This window comes from Sus scrofa, chromosome 7, assembly GCF_054392235.1.
Source record: "Sus scrofa isolate SSC_HxYL_T2T_F1_AM1 chromosome 7, Sscrofa_HxYL_maternal_Yorkshire_Landrace_v2.0, whole genome shotgun sequence".
In the NCBI taxonomy this organism is placed as follows: Eukaryota; Metazoa; Chordata; class Mammalia; order Artiodactyla; family Suidae; genus Sus; species Sus scrofa.
The window spans coordinates 49,572,089-49,592,458 of NC_139389.1; the positions used below are offsets into that span (position 1 = coordinate 49,572,089).

The 20,370-nt window shown below is 43.4% G+C and overlaps 1 protein-coding gene across 5 annotated transcripts in view; it reads right to left on the minus strand.

The window, feature by feature from the left end:
* Positions 1 to 20,370, minus strand: part of RCAN2 (regulator of calcineurin 2) — a 303,837-nt gene that overhangs the window by 14,849 nt on the left and 268,618 nt on the right. For 3 of the 5 annotated variants that reach the window (XM_021098801.2, XM_021098802.2, XM_013988974.3), the window contains 2 exons: positions 13,338 to 13,511; positions 8,835 to 9,006 (listed from right to left, as the gene is read on the minus strand). In XM_021098801.2, the coding sequence (XP_020954460.1) occupies positions 8,835 to 9,006; positions 13,338 to 13,511 (346 nt within the window). Of the gene's footprint in view, positions 1 to 6,705; positions 6,921 to 6,981; positions 9,007 to 13,337; positions 13,512 to 20,370 lie in introns of those variants that run through there. The other 2 variants (XR_014810239.1, XR_014810238.1) reach the window with 2 other exon arrangements.

Sequence of the window (20,370 nt, forward strand, 5' to 3'; positions counted from 1 at the left end):
TCTTCTGCAGTTAACTAAAATCGATCTCCCTAACAAGAGCTAAAAATAGCAGGAGGAAAAAAACAGGACTAGACAATGACTTTTCATATCTCTCCCTGCAGGCATTTCCAGTGTCAATGAACCTGACCTTCCAGAGCCATCCTGGAGAGCAGAATAGGCTGGCATTTCACACCCCGGCTTTGATTTACCATCCATCCAGGGCCCGAGCATCTCTATTTTGCCATTTTGCTGATGAGTACAGAGACATTCTTTTGCTGGGCTGGGTTTTGTTTTTCCTATTTTGTTTTCCATCCAAAAGGAACACAGCACTATACTCTTTCTGGGGTCAGGAACAATAGGCATTGTAAAGTAAACAAAAGTATTCATTCTCCACCAGGTCAAAGCTCATCTAATTTTGTCCAGACCATTCTCTAGATTCACCAGAGGGACTCATATAAATGTTCAAAGATTCTGGGTTTTTTTTTTTTTTTTTTTTGGTTTTTTGTTTTTGAAGTTTAGTTGATTTACAATGTTGTGTTAGTTTTTGGTGTAGAGCAAAATGTTTCAGTTCCGATATCTATAATATATATGTATATATTCTTTTCAGATTCTTTTCCATTATAGGTTATTACAAGGTATTGCATATAGTTCCCTGTGCTATACAGTAGGATCTTGTTGTTTATTTATTTTATATATAGTAGTGTGTATCTGCTAATCCCAAATTCCTAATTTATTCCTCCCCCATTCCCTTTCTCCTTTGGTAACCATAAATTTGTTTTCTACGCTTTGAGTTTGTTTCTGTATTGTAAATCAGTTAATTCGTATCACTTCTTTAGATTCCATATATATTTGTCTGCTTACTTCACTTAATGTAATAATCTCAAGGTCCATCCATGTTGCTGCAAATGGCATTATTTCATTCTTTTTTGTGGCTGAGTAGTATTCAGTTTTATATATACAATATATATACACCATATCTTCTTTATCCATTCCTCTGTTGATGGACATTTAGGTTGCTTCCATGTCTTGGTGGTTGTAAATGATGATAGTGCTGCAATGAACACTGGGTGCTTTTTTTTTTTTTTGAATTAGAGTTTTTGTCTTTTCCAGACAAATGTCCATTAGTGGGATTGCTGGGTCACATGGTAACTATTTTTGGTTTTCTAAAAAACTTTCATGCTGTTCTCCATAGTGGCTGCACCAATTTACATTCCCATCAACAGTGTAGGAGGGTTTCCTTTTCTCTATACCTTCTCGAGAATTTATTATTTGTAGACTTTTTTTTTTTTGTCTTTTTAGGGCCACAGCCTTGGCATATGGAAATTCCCAGCTAGGGATTGAGGCGGAGCAGCAGCTGCTGGCATACACCACAGCCACAGCAATGGGGAATCTGAGGCGGAGTTTGCAACCTACACCACAGCTCACGGCAACGCCAGATCCTTAAATCAAACCCATATCCTCATGGATACTACTTGGGTTCGTTACCACTGAGCAACAATGGGAACACCTACTTGTAGACTTTTTAATGATGGCCATTCTGACAGTGATACCTCATTGTATTTTTTTTTTCTTTTTTTTTGTCTTTTCCTAGAGCCACACCTGCGGCATATGGAGGTTTCCAGGCTAGGGGTCTAATCAGAGCTGTAGCTGCTGGCCTACACCAGAGCCACAGCAACACCAGATTCGACCCAGTCTCTGACCTACACCATAGCTCATAGCAATGCAGGATCCTTAACCCACTGAGCAAGGCCAGGGACTGAACCCACAACTTCATGGTTCCTAGTTGGATTCATTTCTGCTGTGCCACGACAGGAACCCCCTCATTGTAGTTTTGATTGCATAGAAAGCTTCTGTTTTATAGAGATGATGATAAGCCTTTAAACAGAGCAGAGGACGGCAAATTCTGATCCAAGCAGCCCACTTGACATTAGAGGAAAGTATCAAACTCACCTGACAGAATAGATGCAGTGGATATGCTTTAGGAGGTGCCAATAAGTTGAGAATGGAAGTTTGGAGAGACAAAATGTCTAAGCAGTTTTGTATTTTTAAAATGTCCTGGGAGTTCCCTAGTGGTCTAGTGGTTAGGATTCGGCACTTTGACTGCTGTGGTCAGGGGTTTAGTGCCCTGTCTGGGACCTGAGACCCACATCAAGTTGCCGAATGTCATAGCCAAAAAAAAAAAAAAAAAAAAAAAGAAAAAAGTCTTTTTGCAACAATCCGGAATTTCTTTTGGATAAATTAATTTGGTTTCTCAAACTTTCCACTCCTCAAGGCAATGGTACTGGCTCCATGAATCCTCTCTGTTTCTCATTAGGGGTGGAGGGACATATTTTAACTTCCCAGCTGTGTAGCCTTGGGCAAGTGACTTAACCATTCTGTGCCTCACATTCCTCAGCTGTATAAATGAGGAGTAAACAACACAATGAACATTAAATGAGATAATCTATACAGCAAAGTGTTTAGAACAATGCCTGACACACAAGTAATCCCTATATATGTTTCAGCCATTGTTTCTATTACCTTTTTCTCGCTAATTTATCTATTCCCCTTACTTTCGGGATCAAAAAGCAGAACATATAGTCATGGAGACAGTGGTTAAAAATGTTTGGAATTGTGCCTCCCATATTTTCCAGACTGGGAACTTGTTCCCACTGGAATAAACAGAACAGAGCGATGCTTCCCCAGTGTTACGTGGCCCTGGTCTTGGGTTGTAACATCCCGTTAAGTATTTCCAAGGATTTCAAAGGAAATCCACAGGCTTGGGTTTGATCATGGTCGCTTTGTGATTGCACTTGTCCTCCATGCTGATTTCAAGAGCCTCTTTCGAAGTTCCAGGGAGCAAGAGCGATCCTCTCTGGAACAGGGTCACCCATGCTCCTTTCTGAAAGAGCAAGGTGCTGTTCTGGCCCTGCCTGTCTGAGCGATGCTTGTGTTCCCCCTCTCCCACTTAGCCTCCATGAAAGGGTTTAAATAACACACACCATTGCCTTCCACGGGCGGCTAGATGTGTCAAAGCTCCCACAAGCCAGATGCTTTGTCGAAGTGATCCCCAGCCTGAGTACCATCTCACCCCGGATCCCCAGCCTGAGTACCAACTCACCCCAGATCCCCAGCCTGAGTACCAACTCACCCCAGATCCCCAGCCTGAGTACTATCTCACCCTAGGTCCCCAGCCTGAGTATCACCTCACCCTGGATCCCTGCACTGAGATGTCTTTCTTTAGAATTTCTCTCCCCCAGCATCCTAGACTTCTGCATCAGTTCTCATTTACTCAGCTCCACATATTTAGAACCATTTGTCAATTCTCCGAAGGAAGTAAAACTCCATTCCTTTGATCATTTGAGCTGCTTTGCTCTGCTCTCATTCTAATTTATTTCTCTGCTCCTGGAAGTGAGGTCATCATCCCCTAACACGGCATGACGTATAATTTGTTACCGAAATGATTCTGCCTAAGGATTAAAAATGAATTTTTTTCTAAAACATTTTTCCCCCCAAATGGAAATGCTAGAAGTTCTCTCAGTGGAGAAAACATTTATTTGGTGCTGCCCAAGTCTGGCTAAAGCTAGAAGACAGCAACAATTTGCCAAGGAAGGAACCATCTCTAGAGCGGGCTAACAGCTCTGATCTCTCCGCATATTCGGTCATGCACTCGTTCAATACTGACTGAGCATCTACGCTGTACAAATTGCTATCAAGCACGGGGAAAACCAAAATGAATAAAAGACACATTCTCCCCTCAAAAAGCAGAGAAGACAGCTGAACAACAGAAAACTACCCATGAGTGGAAGTGAGCATTTGTGGAAAGTGCCAGGGAGTAATTCCTCGCCTTGCTGCCTGGTGGGGAGTGGAGGCGAGATGCGGGGGGTCAGCGGGGGGGAAAGGGGTGCAGGGGGGCTGTGTGCAGGGCGGGGCTCTGCTCTCATCACTGAGGCTGAACTGGCCGCCATTGGTCCACATCTCTAACCTCTGTGAGATGCTTAGTTGGATATAAATCATCCATCTGGGTGGGGTGTAGACGCTTCAAGGACACAGGAAAAGGACACACGGATGACTAAAGAAAGAGAAACAGCCTCAAACTGCTGGCAAGGAATGGAGAAAGCAATAAAGAGAAGACACGCCAACAGAGGCTGTTCCATGGGGTGCGGTATCGGTCATCTGTGAAGAACAGGAGACCTTCCGTATTTGCTCTTGCACACAGAGCACCCAGCGCTTCATCTGCACACTTACCAGACCCTGGGGTAGGCTTTCTGAAGGTTACAGTGGTGTTAGACATGACTGCCAGGGCAGGGTTGGAATAATGCTCTGCCTGGGTTAGAGCTGAGCTGGCATAAAGCCCACCCAGGCAGCCAGAATCCTTAATAGAGGCCCGTGGGTCTGGCCAAGAGGTGGTCAGAAGAGCCAGGGTGGACATTTGTCTTTGATCCCGGCCAGCTGTGTCACCTTGGGCAAGTGTGTTCACCTCTCTACAGCTCGGTGTTCCCATCTGGAAAATGGGGATATTAACAGTGCCTACCTCTGTGCTGAGTGCACAGCCGGGCACTTCAAAGCTGGTCAATTTTGGAGTTCCCATAGTTAGCAAATCCGACTGGGAATCATGAGGTTGCCAGTTTGATCCCTGGCCTCGCTCAGTGGGTTAAGGATCCAGCGTTGCCGTGGGCAGTGGTATAGGTTGCAGATGCGGCTCGGATCTGGCATTGCTGTGGCCGGCAGCTATAGCTCCAATTTGACCCCTAGCCTGGGAACCTCCATATGCTGCAGGTGCGGCCCTAAGAAGAAAAAAAAAAAAAAAGAGCTGGTAGATTTACTCGTAAGGCTCATAGGTTAGCTGCACAATTAAGGTAAAAGACATGCATTTTTAAACACTATTGGTAAATTATTCACAAGTCTAAAAAAGTACCCCCCTCTTTTTTTGCCTCTTTAAGGCCATTTCTTTCCTATGTCCTCCCTCCTCTGTACCAGGCTCTGTGAGCACCTCTTCTGAAGTCGAATTCTCACTCCATCCAGCCCTTCTGCTGCTGTCAGTGCCAGGTCACACTGGTCCCAGCAGTGCCCATCAGATTCAGGGCTCAGCTCCCAGAGCCAGGGAGCGTGTCTGACACATGCCCCTTTCTTGCCTTTGCATCAAGCATTGTGAATATTAAATAGGAATGAATTTTCTTTCTGGCTCTGAATAAAAAGTGTTTTGAGAAGTCCCCAGTTTAAGGACCCGACACTGTCTCTGTGAGGATATATGGATTCAATCCCTGGCCTCACACAGTGGGTCAAGGATCTGGTGTTGCTGTGGCTGTGGTATAAGTCACAGCTGCAGCTTCAATTTGACCCCTGGCTTGGGAACTTCCATATGCCACAGGTAAGGCCATGAAAAGAAAAGAGAAAAAAAAGAAAAAAGATCTGAATGTAACTGGATTACAGGCTCCAAGGGAGTGGACCAGAGAGGGACCTGAAAGTCTGACTTAGTGGGGCCTCCTTTATAAAGAGTGAAGCAGGAAGAGCACTGTCTGGGAGCCCTGGCCTTGTCACTGGTAGGTCGTCCCCATCCCCTCTCTGGGCCTCCGTTTTCCCGCCTGTAAAATGAAAGTTGGCCATGACTCCTAGGCCTTCTGGCCAACCTTAGCGAGTCTATGGAGGGGCTCTGTGGGTTGACACTACAAACAGCTGTACAAGGTGTTCAACTGCATTCTTGTTAATATCTGCTTGGGAGCCAAACCAGCTGTTCCAAGGACAGCAGTGTCATTGGTCCTATGTCTGAAGTGTCCCCAGTGACTGGGGAAAATGGGTCACAAGGTTGGACTTGAGTAGACTTTATTTATTTTATACACATTCTGCAAACATCTGCTTGGATCACCCCTATGGCTCTCTTTGGATGCGAGTGCATGTGCTCAGGATTCCTGTAGGTGGACTAGACTTTCAAGGAAATCACGTTTCACTGACATCTCCCTCATTATTACATGGTTTCTTCCATCAGCCCATCTTAAGTAGTTAGACACCAACTCTTTCTCACAGTTGCTCTTTGAGAGTAAAACCAGTGGCCTTTGGTTTGCTTGTTTGTTTGTTTTAGGGCTGCACCCATGGCATATGAAAGTTCCTGGGCTATGGGTCGAATTGGAGCTGTAGCCTCTGGGAGGTTGAGCTGTGTCTGTGACCTACCCCACAGCTCATGGCAGTGCCAGAGCCTTAACCCACTGACCAAGCCCAGGGATCGAACCCAAATCCTCCTGAATATTGGTTGGGTTCGTTACCATTGAGCCACCATGGGAACTCCCCCAATGGCCATTTTCAAGGCCCTGGGAAGCTGAGGGACAAGACGATGATTACAAAGAAACTCCCAACAACCTGGCTCTTGAAAGTGCTGTAATCTAACTTCAAGGCCACACATGGGACCACTCGTAGTTCTCTTGCAGGGGGTAGTTATTAATCAAACCATCCTCATCTCATTCTGAAGACCCAGTAGGATGACTAGCTTTTCCTGACTTGCCTGGGAATTTCCTGGTTTGGAAATCACAAGTTCCTAGGACCCTGAGTCTGGGCAAAGCAGGACACTGGGTCACCCTCTTACACAGGGTTCTCAAATTGCAGGGTATGCAAGAATCACCAGGCGTGCTTATTCAGATTTCTGGGGCGGGAGATTCTGATTCAAGTGTTTTCTTGACCACACTAAGAAATATTGGTAAGCATGTATTATAAATTTGTCATTCCAGGCACTTGGCATTTGGCTACTGGTGGTTCTTTTTTTTTTTTTTTTTTTTTTTTAGGTTTTTTCTTAACTATTTTTTTGTCTTTTTGTCTTTTCAGGGTTGCTCCCATGGCATATGGAGGTTCAGAGGTTGGGAGTCAAATTGGAGCTGCGGCTGCCGGTTTACACCACAGCCACAGCAGTGTGGGATCTGAGCCGAGTCTGTGACCTACACCACAGCTCAGGGCAACACCAGATCCTTAACCCACTGAGCAAGGCCAGGGATCGAACCCATATCCTCATGGATACTAGTCGGGTTCGTTAACTACTGAGCCACAACGGGAACTCCTTAACCATTTTTTTTTTTAAATTATAGTTGATTTACAATGTTCTGCCAATTTCTCTATACAGCAAGGTGATCCAGTTATACAATATATACATTCTTTTTCTCACATTATCCTCCATCATGTTCCATCACAAGTGACTAGATACAGTTCCCTGTGCTATACAGCAGGATACAGCATCATTGCTTATCCACCCCAAATGCAATAGTTTGCATCTAATAAACCCAGACTCCCAATCCATTCCACTCCTTCCCTCTGTGGTTCTTGAACTCATCTGCATATCAGAATCTCCTGGGGAGATTTTTTAAAAAATACTGAGATCCTGCTGTGTTGCACTGGGAACTATGTCTAGTCACTTATGACGGAGCATAATAATATGGGGAAAAAAATGTATACATGTATGTGTAACTGGGTCACCATGCTGTATAGTAGAAAATTGACAGAATGCAGTAAACCAGCTATAACGGAAAAAAAAAATCATTATACAAAAAAAAAAAAAAATACTGATGCCTGAGTTGACTCAAATTAATTAAGTTAGAATATCTTGGGGTACAGTTAGCCCCCTCTCACACCGGGATGTCATGGAGCAGGACCCTTTGGGGCCTTCTCGGGCTGTGCTCTCCCCACATCCTCTGCTTTAGCCTCTCTCTGAAGTATAACGTGTATCTTGTTGGAGATTTATGGGAACATGGTGACCTGACCTCTGTGGACAGCTCCAAGAACAAAGGATCTCTGCACCAGGAAGTTCACAACAACCAACCACACCCCTCCCTCACTTTGCCTTTAAAAATACTTTGCAATTTTGGTTCAGGGAGTTCAGCATATCTGGGGAGCACGAGCCATCCGGGTCCTCTCTGATCCTGCAATAAACCTTTCTCTGCTCTAAACTCCAGTGTTTTGGTTTGTGTGGCCTCACTGTGTGCCAGGCACACAGACTTGCGATAACAGAGCAGACTAAGAGAAAGGCTGTTATTTATCTTTGATCCATGGTGCCTAAAACTGCAGCTGCTACTTTCAGCCTCCCGCTCCCCACCACTTTCCACCACAGCCCCTCCTGCGAGAATATAGGCAAATGCTTTGGCGTACAAGGTGACCTCTGTTGAAACTGAGGACAGTACCACTTCTAGGCATAAGACACAGAGAAACTTTTGGATGAGTGCATAGGAGGTATGTATGAGAGTGTTACTATAGCTTACATCATAATGGCAAGAAACTGGAAACCGGCTAAATGTCCATCAAGAGGACACTGGATGAGTACAGAGCCACGGTGGGCTCACAGGGTGGAATACTACACTGCAGTGAAAATGAGAGCACCCAGACTACATGGACCAACGTCGAACACAACAACCATAGGTTTCTCTAAAGTTAGAGGTTATTGTAACTAGCTTCTTGGGGACTTAGAGGCTTCACTTTGGCAATTGTCTTGTAGCAGAGGGGCTCCTGGGCACATCTGTGGCAGCAGTAAAAACAAGGTGGCACAGCATAGAAGCCTCGTGCCAGCTGCTAGAGCTCATTTTGTCTGTCCTGAGGAAAAGACGTCCTTGCGGTCTAGAGCAAAATTCCACAAGATTTAGGGAGCTCTTTGCAATCTTTCTGCCCTGCCATCCAGAAGTTGTATAGACTGACATTTTAGGGCTGGTTCCTGAATTGCTTTTGAACAAAGTCTGACGCTGCATTTTCATTCATCTTTCCTCTCGCTGTTCACACACATCGATACATGCATTAGAAACGCAGATGTCACCAGGAGCCCAGGATTTCAGGGTTGTTCATCTTTGCCTTTCCTAGGTTGCTGACAGATGTTTAGTTTTAGGAAAGGCGATGGCGTCAGAGGAGCTTACCTGGTCCTAGTTTGGCCACGGCATAGAGGAGGTCGTAGTTAAGGACCGGCGTGGCATCGCTGATGGGCTGCCAGCCGACGGGAGGAGAGGCGGGGGGTGAGATGAGGAACTGTTTGGCAGGCTGTGGTGGGGCCAAATGCAGTTTGTCTCCGTCTGTCTCTGGAGTCTGAACCTTTCAAACAGAATAGAAATGAAGATGAATTATTCCTTCCGGCCTCGGATGTATCGTGTGGTTCCGTTAAGATGCAGAGTTTCTCTTTTAGCCTACGCCAGATGAACCAGTGAGCCAGCCTATAATACTAATGACTACTGACCACACACTGTGTGCTCCATTATCATATTTGACCCTTAAAACCAGTGGATCCAAACCTTTAGAATTAACCTGGGAAGCTTGTGAGATAAGACTGCCGAGCCTCCGCCCTGGAGCTTCTGAGTCAGTAGATGGGGTGGGGTGGGATGGGGGCAGAGCTTGAAAATGTGCATTGCTAACAAGTTACCAGGTGATGCTGAGGCTGCTGGTTCCCAGACTCTTCCTTTTCTTCCCTTCTTTCTCTTCCCTCCCCTCCCCCATCCCCTGACCCCACCCCCACCCCATCCCCTACACTCCCCTCCTTCCTTCCATCCTTCCCTCCTTCCTAACTTTCTCCCTTCCTCTCTCTCTTTCTCTTTTAATGGAGGTGATAATTCACATAACATGAATTAAACCATTTTAAATGGAGCAATTTCAGTTGCATTTTAGTACAATCCCAGTGTTGTGCAATCACTGCTTCTATCTAGATTTGAAGGATTTATATCATCCCAAAGAAGATCTGGTACCCATTAAACAGTTTCTACCATTTCTGCTTCTGGTCAGACCATGGAAACCACTGGTCTGCTTTCTGTTTCTATGGATTGACCTATTCTGGACATGTCTTACTATGGACTCGAAGAATATGTGGTATTTTGTATCGAGCTTCTTTCACTTAGCATAATGTTTCCAAGATCCAGCCACACTGTGACAGGTATTAGTACTTCATTCCTTTATATAGTTGAATACGATTCCACTGAATGGACAGATCACAATTTGTATGCTGACCACAATTTGTGGGTTCACCCATTTATGGACATTTGGGTTGTTTCCACCTTTTGGCTCTTGGGAGTAGTGCTATTATGAATAGGTGTGGACACGTATTTGTCCGGGACCTCTCTTCAGTTCTTTGAGATATAGACTCAGGAGTGGAATTACTAGGGCAGAGAGTAACTTTATGTTTTACATGTTAGAGAACCAAGTAGGGTTTTAATAGATGAGGAGACTGAGGTTTCTACAATCACACAAGTTATTAGCCGTGTGGGATTTGAACATGAGTCTCAGGCTAAAGTCTAAGGATATTTTTTGCAGTTTTAATTTTACTTTATTGTGGTAAGAACATTTAACATGAGTTCTACCCCCTGGACAACTTCTTAAGTGTGTGACACATTATTCCTGACTCCAGGCACAATGTTGTACATTCATCTTGCTTGACTTTATGAATGTTGATTAGTAACTCCTTATTTTCCCTCCTCCAGCCCTTAGTAACCACCATTTCACTCTTCGACTCTATGGATTTGACTATATTAGATACCTCATACATGTGGAATTATGCAGTATTTGTCTTTCTGGGACTGGCTTTTTTCACTTAGCATAACGTCCTGAAGGTTCACCCATGTTGTCCCGTGTTGCAGGATATTCATACCACCCAAAGCAATCTACAGATTCAATGCAATCCCTACCAAAATCCCACTGACATTTTTATGCAGAAATAGAAAAACGTTCCAAAATTCATATGAAACTACAACAGACTACAAACAGCCAAATCAATTACGAGAAAGAAGAATGTCATACTTTCAACTTTCAAAATATACTGCAAAGCTATAGAATCAAAACAGTGTGGTACTGGCATCAAGACAGACATATAGACGGATGCAAAGAAAAGAGAACTCAGGAATAAATCTGTGCACATAGGATCAACTGATCTTCAACACGGGTGTCAAGGATACAAAATGGGGAAAGGATAGTTTTTTCAATGAAGGGTGTTGGGAAAATGGGATATCCCACACACAGAAGAATGAAACCAGATACTTAACACCACACAAAAATCAACTCAAAATGGATTAAAGATTTAACCATAAGACCTGAAACTGAAAAATCCCTAGAAGAAACTATAAGGGAAAAGTTTCATGACAATGGTCTTGGTAATGACTTCATAGATATGATACCAAAAGCATAGACAACAAAATCAAAAATAAATGGGTGCAACTACATCACACCAAAAAGCTTCTGCACAGCAAAGGAAATAACCAAAAGAGTGAAAAGGCAACCAGGAATGGAAGAAAAACATTTGTAAATTATATATCTGAAAAGGAGTTAATCTCCAAGATATATAAGGAATTCCTGTAACTCAACAGTACAACAACAACAACAAACTCTAATAATCTGATTTTAAAATGCACGAAGAAAAATAAATAAAATAAAAAATTTTAAAAAAGGGAGTTTCTGTCATGGCTCAGTGGTAACAAACCCAACTATCAATAAGGATGTGGGTTCAATTCTGGCCTCACTCAGTGGGTTAAAGATCTGGTGTTGCTGTGAGCTGTGGTGTAGATCCCTGAGTTACTGTGGCTGTGGTGTAGGCTGGCAGCTACAGCTCCAATTCGACCCCTAGCCTGTGAACTTCCATATGCCACAGGTGGGGCCCTAAAAAGACAAAAAAATAAAATAAAATAAAATAAAGCAATTGAATCAAATCAAATAGCTAAGGACTTGACATATCCATAAAAAAGACATACAAATAGTCAACAGATATGTGAAAAAGTGACCAACATCACTTAACATCAGAGAAATGCAAATCAAAACCACGTCTGATTATTTAAAAAAATGCCAACAAATGTTGGTGTAGATATGGAGAAATTGGAACTCTTGCACACTGTTGATGGGAATACAAACCAAACAGCTTCTATGGAAAATAATATGGGAGTTCCTCAAAAAATGAAAAATAGAACTACTGTATGATCTAGCAATTCTACTCCTAGGTATTTACCCAAAAGAATTGAAATCAGATGTTCAACAGATATTAGTACTCCGACATTCACTATAGCATGATTTGAAATTGTCAAGACATGGAAACAACCTAAATGTTGGTGGACAGATGAGTAGAGAAAGAAAATGTGATATATGGAGTTTCCATCATAGCTCAGCAGTTGCTGAATCTGACTAGCATCCATGAGGATGCAGGTTCGATCCCTGGCCTCGCTCGGTGGGTTAAGGGTTAAGGATCCGGCGTTGCCGTTGCTGTGAGCTGTGGTGTAGGTTGCAGATGAGGCTCGGATCCTGAGTTGCTGAGGCTGTGATGTAGACGGGCAGCTGCAGCTTGGATTCGACCCCTGGCCTGGGAATCTCCATACGCCATGCGTGCGGTCCAAAAAAAAAAAGTGACGTCTATATTCCTTTCATTGCATCATCTCTGTAGAGTCCTGATGTGAAAATGATGCCTACAAACGACTAATGGATGGATCGAGGTATCTATGTAATGAACGAGGATACTAAGGAAACATTATGGACACCGACGTTCTACTGCTGAGGACTCTTCATGAACATTGTCAAGAATTACCCAGGCCTTGTCGGAAGAGCCAGAATTTATTTTGGGATAAAACAAAGCACAAAATTGATTTTCACGTGTTTGTAACTTTTTTGTCCTGGGTATGAGTCATTGAAAAGATATACAGTCTACTGAAACTGTCACGTAATTTAAGTTTTATTTATAACCTTGCCTGGTAAGTTAGGAGTAGGTGTGATCAGAGCATTCTTATTATAAGTCCTAGCTGGCATGTAGGGTGCATTTACCCAACGCTAATCATTTTAATGCACAATGATTCATTTAATCCTCATAATGACGGTATAGGGAGCACGTCACCATCCCCATTTTACAGATGGGGAAACTGAGGCCCAGTAAGGTTATATAATTTGCCTAGATTAGAGCCAAACCTGCCAGTCCTCAGAGTCTGCTTTCTAAACTGCTATCCTGTCTCCACCTGGGAATCACGATATAGGTTTGTTTCTCAGTGAACTAATTACAGATTACAAACCAATCTGAAAGTAGAAAGGGCTCTATTTGCATTTTTAAAAGATAAAAAAAAAAAAAAAAAACCAACGAAGGCCCATAGGATTAGCTTTAGTAAAGAATGATCTTACCGGAGTTCCTGTTGTGGCTCAGTGGTTAACGAATCAAATCCGACTAGGAACTATGAGGTTGCGGGTTCGATCCCTGGCCTTGCTCAGCGGGTTAAGGATCTGGCATTGCCGTGAGCTCTGTGTAGGTCACAGATGCAGCTCAGCTCCAGAGTTGCTGTCGCAAGTTGCTGTGGCTCTGGCATAGGCTGGCGGCTATGGCTCCGATAGACCCCTTAGCCTGGGAACCTCCATATGCCACGGGAGCGGCCCTAGAAAAGGCAAAAAGACAAAAAAAAGAAAAAAAAGAATGATCTTACCTGTGCAAAGTAGAGTTTTAATTTTTTCCCCCTGAACTGGGTTTCATGCAGCTCTATCCTGGCTCGGGCTGCAGATTTGGGATTGCTGAAGTTTATTCGGACACGTCTGAAGCTCTTAAACAGCTGGAACGTCACACAGTCGTCATAAGTCCGGAATAGGCCCTCAAATTTTTCCTGATAAAAACAAACACAGAGGAAAACCCATTGGTCATTAATTTTGCATGATGCCAGATCTGACCAAACAAGTAAATATATAGGCTTTCCCTCATCTAAAATTAAAGCAGAACACCATAATGTATTTTTTTTTCACCTGTTGGTCTGTAAGCAGGTGCTAAACATGCCTGAGGATTCAGTCAAAGGATTCAGAACCTGGGTCTAGGGATCGATCGCTAGAGGACCAGTGAATGGGGTCGGGAGTGCAACCCTATTTCCACTGACAAACCTGACAATTACGCAAAGCGTTGAGAGTTTCAACATAAATATGTTTTTTCCTGGGAGAGAGATTGTAGCTATCATAAGATCCTCAAAGGAGTCCATTATCTTCAAAACATTAGGGCTTATGAGTAAAGCATGAGGTAGATAGACATTGCTAGTGATTAGCAGGCTTGGGGGCACTTTTCTTGCCTAAAGATAGGGGAGCCCACTTTCTCCTATCTCAGGTAGTGCCATTAGTTCTTATGGATGAAATAGGTACAGAAATCAGGAATAAAGCCCTGGAGAAGATTTTCTGTCGCATTCCCTGAGGACACCGTGTACTGCAGACAGGTGTGCAACTAGAAGCAGGGCTCTTCTCAGCCTCGGTCCCTGAGTGGCTCTGTGGAGTGGAAATATCTTTCTCCTGACTCCCACCCCATCCTAGAGCCAATGTTGGCCAAGGAAACAAAGAACCCTCTCTTGCATTAAACCACTGAAACTTGTGGAATATTGTATTCCTGCAGCACCACCAAGCCTATCACAATACGAAGCAACATTTTTTTTTTTAAGGGCCAAACCTGCAGCATATGGAAGTTCCCAGGCTAGGGGCTGAAGAGGAACTGTAGCTGCCGGCCCACACCACAGCCACAGCAACCCAGGATCCGAGCCACATCTGTCACCTACGCCTCAGCTCACAGCAACACCAGATCCTTAACCCACTGAGCGAGGCCAGGAATCAAACCCGAATCCTTATGGATACCAGTACGGTTCTTAACCCCTGAGCCACAAAGGGAACTCCAATTTAGAAATTTTGATTGGATATAAGTTTCAGTTCTCCTGTACACATTTCTATTCAATGCTCACTTTGTACAAGGAATGGTGTCTAGGCTTTAGAAGGATACAGAGAGGACATTATTTTGTTTTGACTCTTAGTGATGTAATGGTATAAGGTGAGAGGCAGACCCAGACCATAGAACACCTGTAAGTCTGGGGAAGGCATAAAAGGAAAGCTAGAGAATGTGAGTATATATATATAAACACCATTTATGTAGTTCTTCTTAGATTTATAAAAAAGATCCTATTACGAGTAACAAAACCAATGCATGTTAATTTACTCTGTGTTCTTAGTGGAGAAATTGCCACTAAGAAAATAGCTTCCATTTTTTTAAAAAAATGCTGATTCTTTTATTTCTACAATAAATGGTATTTTATCACAAGAGTGAGTTCAAGTGGGAATGAAGATGTGTGAGAGATGAATACTGCAAGATCCGTTGCATTTTGATTTGCAAGGGACCTGAGGGATCATTCATTCAGTCTTTCCCTCCTCACCTCCATCATTTTACAGATCAGGCCCCTGAGGTCTGGGGAGATGAGGACCGGCCCAAGGTCACATGGGCAGAGGGTGGCAGAGCCAGGACCAGGCTAAAGTCTTTGTGACCTGAATACAGAGATGCTTTCAACTACATCAATAATTACCCTGCTCGACTGAGAGGAAGAGATTGTGGCTTTAAGAAGAGCAAGAGATGGAGAGCAATAAGCTGACCCCAGCTCCTGTGTGACCACATCTGAGACTCAACAAGATGATGCGGGGTTAGAAAATCACTGTCCTCTGAGGCTGCATGGAGGGTGTCAAGTGAACTTGTCTCAGACCCTCAAGTCCAAGGTTCTGGTTCCTTCCAAAAGCATGCTGCCTATTGCTGATGTTCCCTAGCATGTAGCCCATAGTAGTTTCACCCATTTTCAACTCCTGTGTCTGCACACACTTGATCTTTTTTTTTCGTTTGTATGTATACATTTGCTTTTTTGTTTGTTCGTTTCTTTGTTTTTTGGCTGCACCATGTGGGAAGTTCCAGAGCAAGGGACTGAATCTGTGCTGAGGCCAGATCCTTAACCCACTGAGCCACCAGGGAACTCCAGGGAACTATTTTTTTTAAACATATAAGGATGTTTATTGAAACCTTGGTGGCAGTGGCAAATTTTTTTTTTTTTTGAATTTGAATATCATGAATAGGGAACCTTTTTTTCTTTATGTATTTTTTTCACATTTTTTTTCCCTTTTATGGCCACACCTGCCATACTGGAAGTTCCCAGGCTAGGGGTCCAATCTGAGCTGCAGCTGAGGACTACACCACAGCCACAGCAACACCAGATTTGAGCCACATCTGCCACTTACGCCACAGCTTATGGCAACGCCAGATCCTTAACCCCCTGAGTGAGGCCAGGATGGAACCCGCATCCTCATGGAGACTAGATCTGGTCCTTAACCAGCTGAGCCACAACGCAAACTCCTTCACATTTTTTTTTATCAAACGAAAGATTCTTTAAATTTTATAATGCTTTACAACTTTCAAATGTTTCACACACTCAATTTCATACAATCCCATAATAACCCTTTTCAAAACAGCTTTTTTTTTTCCTCTCAGCTTCATGACATTTTATGGAGTGATTTGACTGGTTGTCTCTCTCTCGCCTTTTCAGGCTCTGTTCTCGTCCCCCTGTCCTATAAAGAACAAAACAGGAATCTTTCCTTGTTTGTTCCTTGGGCAGTTTTTATTGTTCTCAATTTTCAAGCCTTGGGATCAACCAACTCCCAGGCCTGGGGCTTCAGCCACCAGTCCCAGGGGGCTCTCGAAGGAGTTCGTTCCCAGCACTAAGTGTTTTCCTGAACAGGAATCCTGGGGACTAAAATGCTTTCTGGCCCTCACAAGGCAAGTAGTCTTAGCTGGTAAGATCGAAGCTGGTGGGCTGATTAATTTGAGAATTTTCAGGAAAGGGGGGAATTAAGAAACCAAAAGCTCTTTCTTTCTCTCCCTTTTTTCTTTCTTCCCTTCTTTTCTTTTTCTTTCTTTCTTTCTTTCTTTCTTTCTTTCTTTCTCTCTCTTTCTCTCTCTCTCTCTCTCTTTCTTTCTTTCCTTCCTTCTTTCTTTCTTTCTTTCTTTCTGTCTCTCTCTCTCTCTCTTTCTTTCTTTCTTTCTCTCCCTTCCTTCCTTCCTTCCTTTTTGCATTTTAGGGCCGTGCCTGTGGCATATGGAAGGCCAGGCTAGGGATCAAATCAGAGCTACAGCCGCCAGCCTACGCCACAGCCACAGCAACATGGGATCCAAGCTGCATCTGCGACCTACACCACAGCTCACAGCAACGCCAGATCCATAACACACTGAGCGAGGCCAGGGATCAAACCTGCATCCTCATGGATACTAGTCGGCTTCATTTCTGCTGCGTCACAACGGGAACTTCTCTTATTTCTACGTAGAGCATCGTTTAGGACACAATCCAAGGGTCTTCTTCTTGGATCTGCCGTTTTCCCATTTCTGGGGAGGGGGTTCCATCTCCTGTCTCCCCTCCCCACCCGCCAACATCAGCCTGGGCATGAACGTGAGTCCTGGAAAGGGAGGTGCTCTGTTCCTGGGAGTGGGATTCCTTGCCTTTTGGTTTATATTTCTTCCTGGCATTTTACATCTTGGCTGTTTGGCCTTGAGAGGATTAGGAAAGGAATGGAGGAGGAGGCCAGGCTGCAGGCTTAGGGCAGGGGTGACAAGGAATGACGGGAGGCCTGGGCGATGTCACTGCAGCTCTTTTCTCCACGATTCCTTAGGCAGCCACGACCAGCAAGCTGGAGATGGCAGGTGACAGAAGCCTCTTAGAGATCCGCCGAGGGAGGCCAGGGATCGAAACTGCATCCTCATGGATACTAGTCAGGTTCATTACCACTGAGCCACAATGGGAACTCCCTCTTTTTTGCCAGCAGTTTGAATAAAGCTCTATAGCAAAGATCTCAAACTCTGCTCTCTGAACCTCACACATCACAGAAATTGTGGAGGATCCCAAAGAACTTGGTTCATGTGCGTTTTATCCACCTACATTTATTGTACTAGACATAAAAACCGAGAAACTGAAAAGTATTTATTTATAAATTCATCTCTAAGTAACAATAATAAACCCAGCATACGTCAAAGTGATCTTTTTTATGAAAAATAATTGTTTTTCCCAAATAAGAAAAAGCTGAGTGAGAAGACTGGCATGGTTTCACATTTTTGCAAATCTCTTTCATTTCTGACTTCATAGAAGAGACCTGGAATCTCGAATCGGCTTCTGTTACATTATATCCTTCTGTTTGAAGGGTCTGAAGAAAAGCTGGCCTCACCCAAATATGTGGTTGGAAAAGGGAGGAGCGTTTTAATAGGCTTTCAACTGCTGTGAATATTCTTTTTTGATACTTCATCACAGCTCAACAAATGGCAGTTTCTTAAAATCTATTGCCACATTAAATCTGAAGCCATAATCAAATAATAATTATTAAAATCCATTTATCTATTTTTCACCTTTAATGGATATTTTCACCCATGCACGATTCTGTCGGAGTGTACATTGGTCATCTGAAAAATGTTGGTTCCTTGAGTGATGCAAATGTTGACACATTTCATGACACAAGATCAAAAATCACATGCATTAATATCACCACTCATCTTTTTTTTTTGTTTTTTTTTTGGTCTTTTTCTAGGGTCGTTCCTGCGGCATATGGAGGTTCCCAGGCTAGGGGTCCAATCGGAGCTGTAGACGCCGGCCTACGCCACAGCCACAGCAATGCCGGATCCTTAACCCACTGAGCAAGGCCAGGGATTGAACCCGGCAACCTCATGGTTCCTAGTCAGATTCGTTAACCACTGAGCCACGATGGGAACTCCTATCACCACCTATCTTATTAAGAAGTCTTTCGATATTACAAAGCTGTCAGATCCATGTTGGTGGATACAAGTTTTCCAAAATTGTAATTTTTGCTTGAAATTACCCTCTTTATCATTGGCAACAGACCCTGTAGGTTATTTTCCTAACACACTCATTCATTTGTTTTTGGTAAAATGTCCACAAAATAACTAAGTCTGCATAACTATAGTTTGTGTGTTGTCCTTTCTAGGAAGAATGAAGTTCCATGAGAAAAATAAGTGTCCAGTGCAGCTTGGGACATCTTCAGCCATTTCCTCAGGTGAAACACTGAAGTGTTTTAGGTTCACTTCCCATTCCATTATTCAGATTATTAAATAGGCATGTGCAGAGTTAATAAAGCTAGTAACACGCAGTTCCCTTTGTGGCTCAGTGGTTAACAAACATGACTAGGAACTACGAGGATCCCTGGCCTCGCTCAGTGGGTTAAGGATCTGGTGTTTCTGTGAGCTGTGGGGTAAGTCGAAGACGCAGCTCAGATCCCACCTTTCTGTGACTGTGGTGTAGGCCAGCAGCTCTAGCTCCAATTCGACCCCTACCTAGCCTGGGAACTTTCATATGCTATGGGTGTGGCCTTAAAAAGCAAAACAAACAAACAAATAAATAAACACATCTAATAACAAATGATGACACTCTACTGTAAAATTGGTATTTTTGTATTTTTCTTTATTGCACTCTTCTTCCTTTTTTGTGTGTGTGCGAGTGTGTGGCTGTGAAAAATACAGACACGAGTAGCATGGTTTGGTACAGTTTGGTGCCACTGCCCTGATTCATACTAAAGTACCAGCCCTTCTAACCACTATTGCTTTTGCACCAGGGGGGTAAATGTCAACACAGTTGGAAAAGCAAATACTGTCTTAGTGTTATCGTGGAAATAGTTTTGACCCCATGGGAAATGGTCTTGGGAACTCCCAGGAGTTCGTAGACCACTCTTTGAGAACTGCTGTATGACTGGACCTCAGAAAAAGTAAGGTTTAGTTGGTTTAGGGTGAAGACAAGAAGTCTAGTGAGAATCTCTTTTTAAAATTTTTATTTTATTTTTATTAGAGTATGATATTGTTTCAATTTCTGCTGTACAGCATAGAGACTCAGTCATACATACATATATATATACATACATATATATACACACACACACACATGCTTTTCCTCATACTATCTCCCATCATGTTCTATCCCAAGCAATTGGATATAGTTCCCTGTGCTGTGTAGTAGAACCTCATTGCTTATCCATCCAAATGTAATAGTTTGGATTTACCAACCCCAAACTCCCCACGCTGTGTATATATATATGTGTATGTATGTGTGTATGTATACACACACAATGGAATACTACTCAGCCATAAAAAAGAATGAAATAATGCAATTTGCAGCAATGTGAATGCAACTAGAGATTCTCATACAAGTGAAGTAATTCAGAAAGAGAAAGACAAATACCACAGGATATCACTTACATGTAGAATCAAATATGGCACAAATGAACCTATCTACAAAACAGAAACAGAGGGAGGAGGAAGAAGGGGGTTGGACCAGGAGTTTGGGGATGGTGGACGCAATCTAGTGAGGATCTTAAGGGCACAACCTGAGGGAGAGCAAAGATGGTTTGCCTCCGCTTGGTGATGCCTAGGGAAAGAGTGTCGTCAGCAACTCTAGGATTTGATACAGGGAGGATGGAAAGAACCTTTTCAAGAACACGGATTATCCTCTCAGAAAAATGAGCAAGGGGTGCTAGAGAAGAGAGAGCGGCTGGGAGAGGAGGTTGGTAGGGGAAGAAGAGCCAGGAATGGAGGCTGGGGCCGGATGAGGACATGAACACCGGGGAGGAAGCCGTGTAAATGAAGGCATCCCGAGAAACTTGTACCCTTGGCGGGGTAGACCAGATAATCAGAAAGGAAGG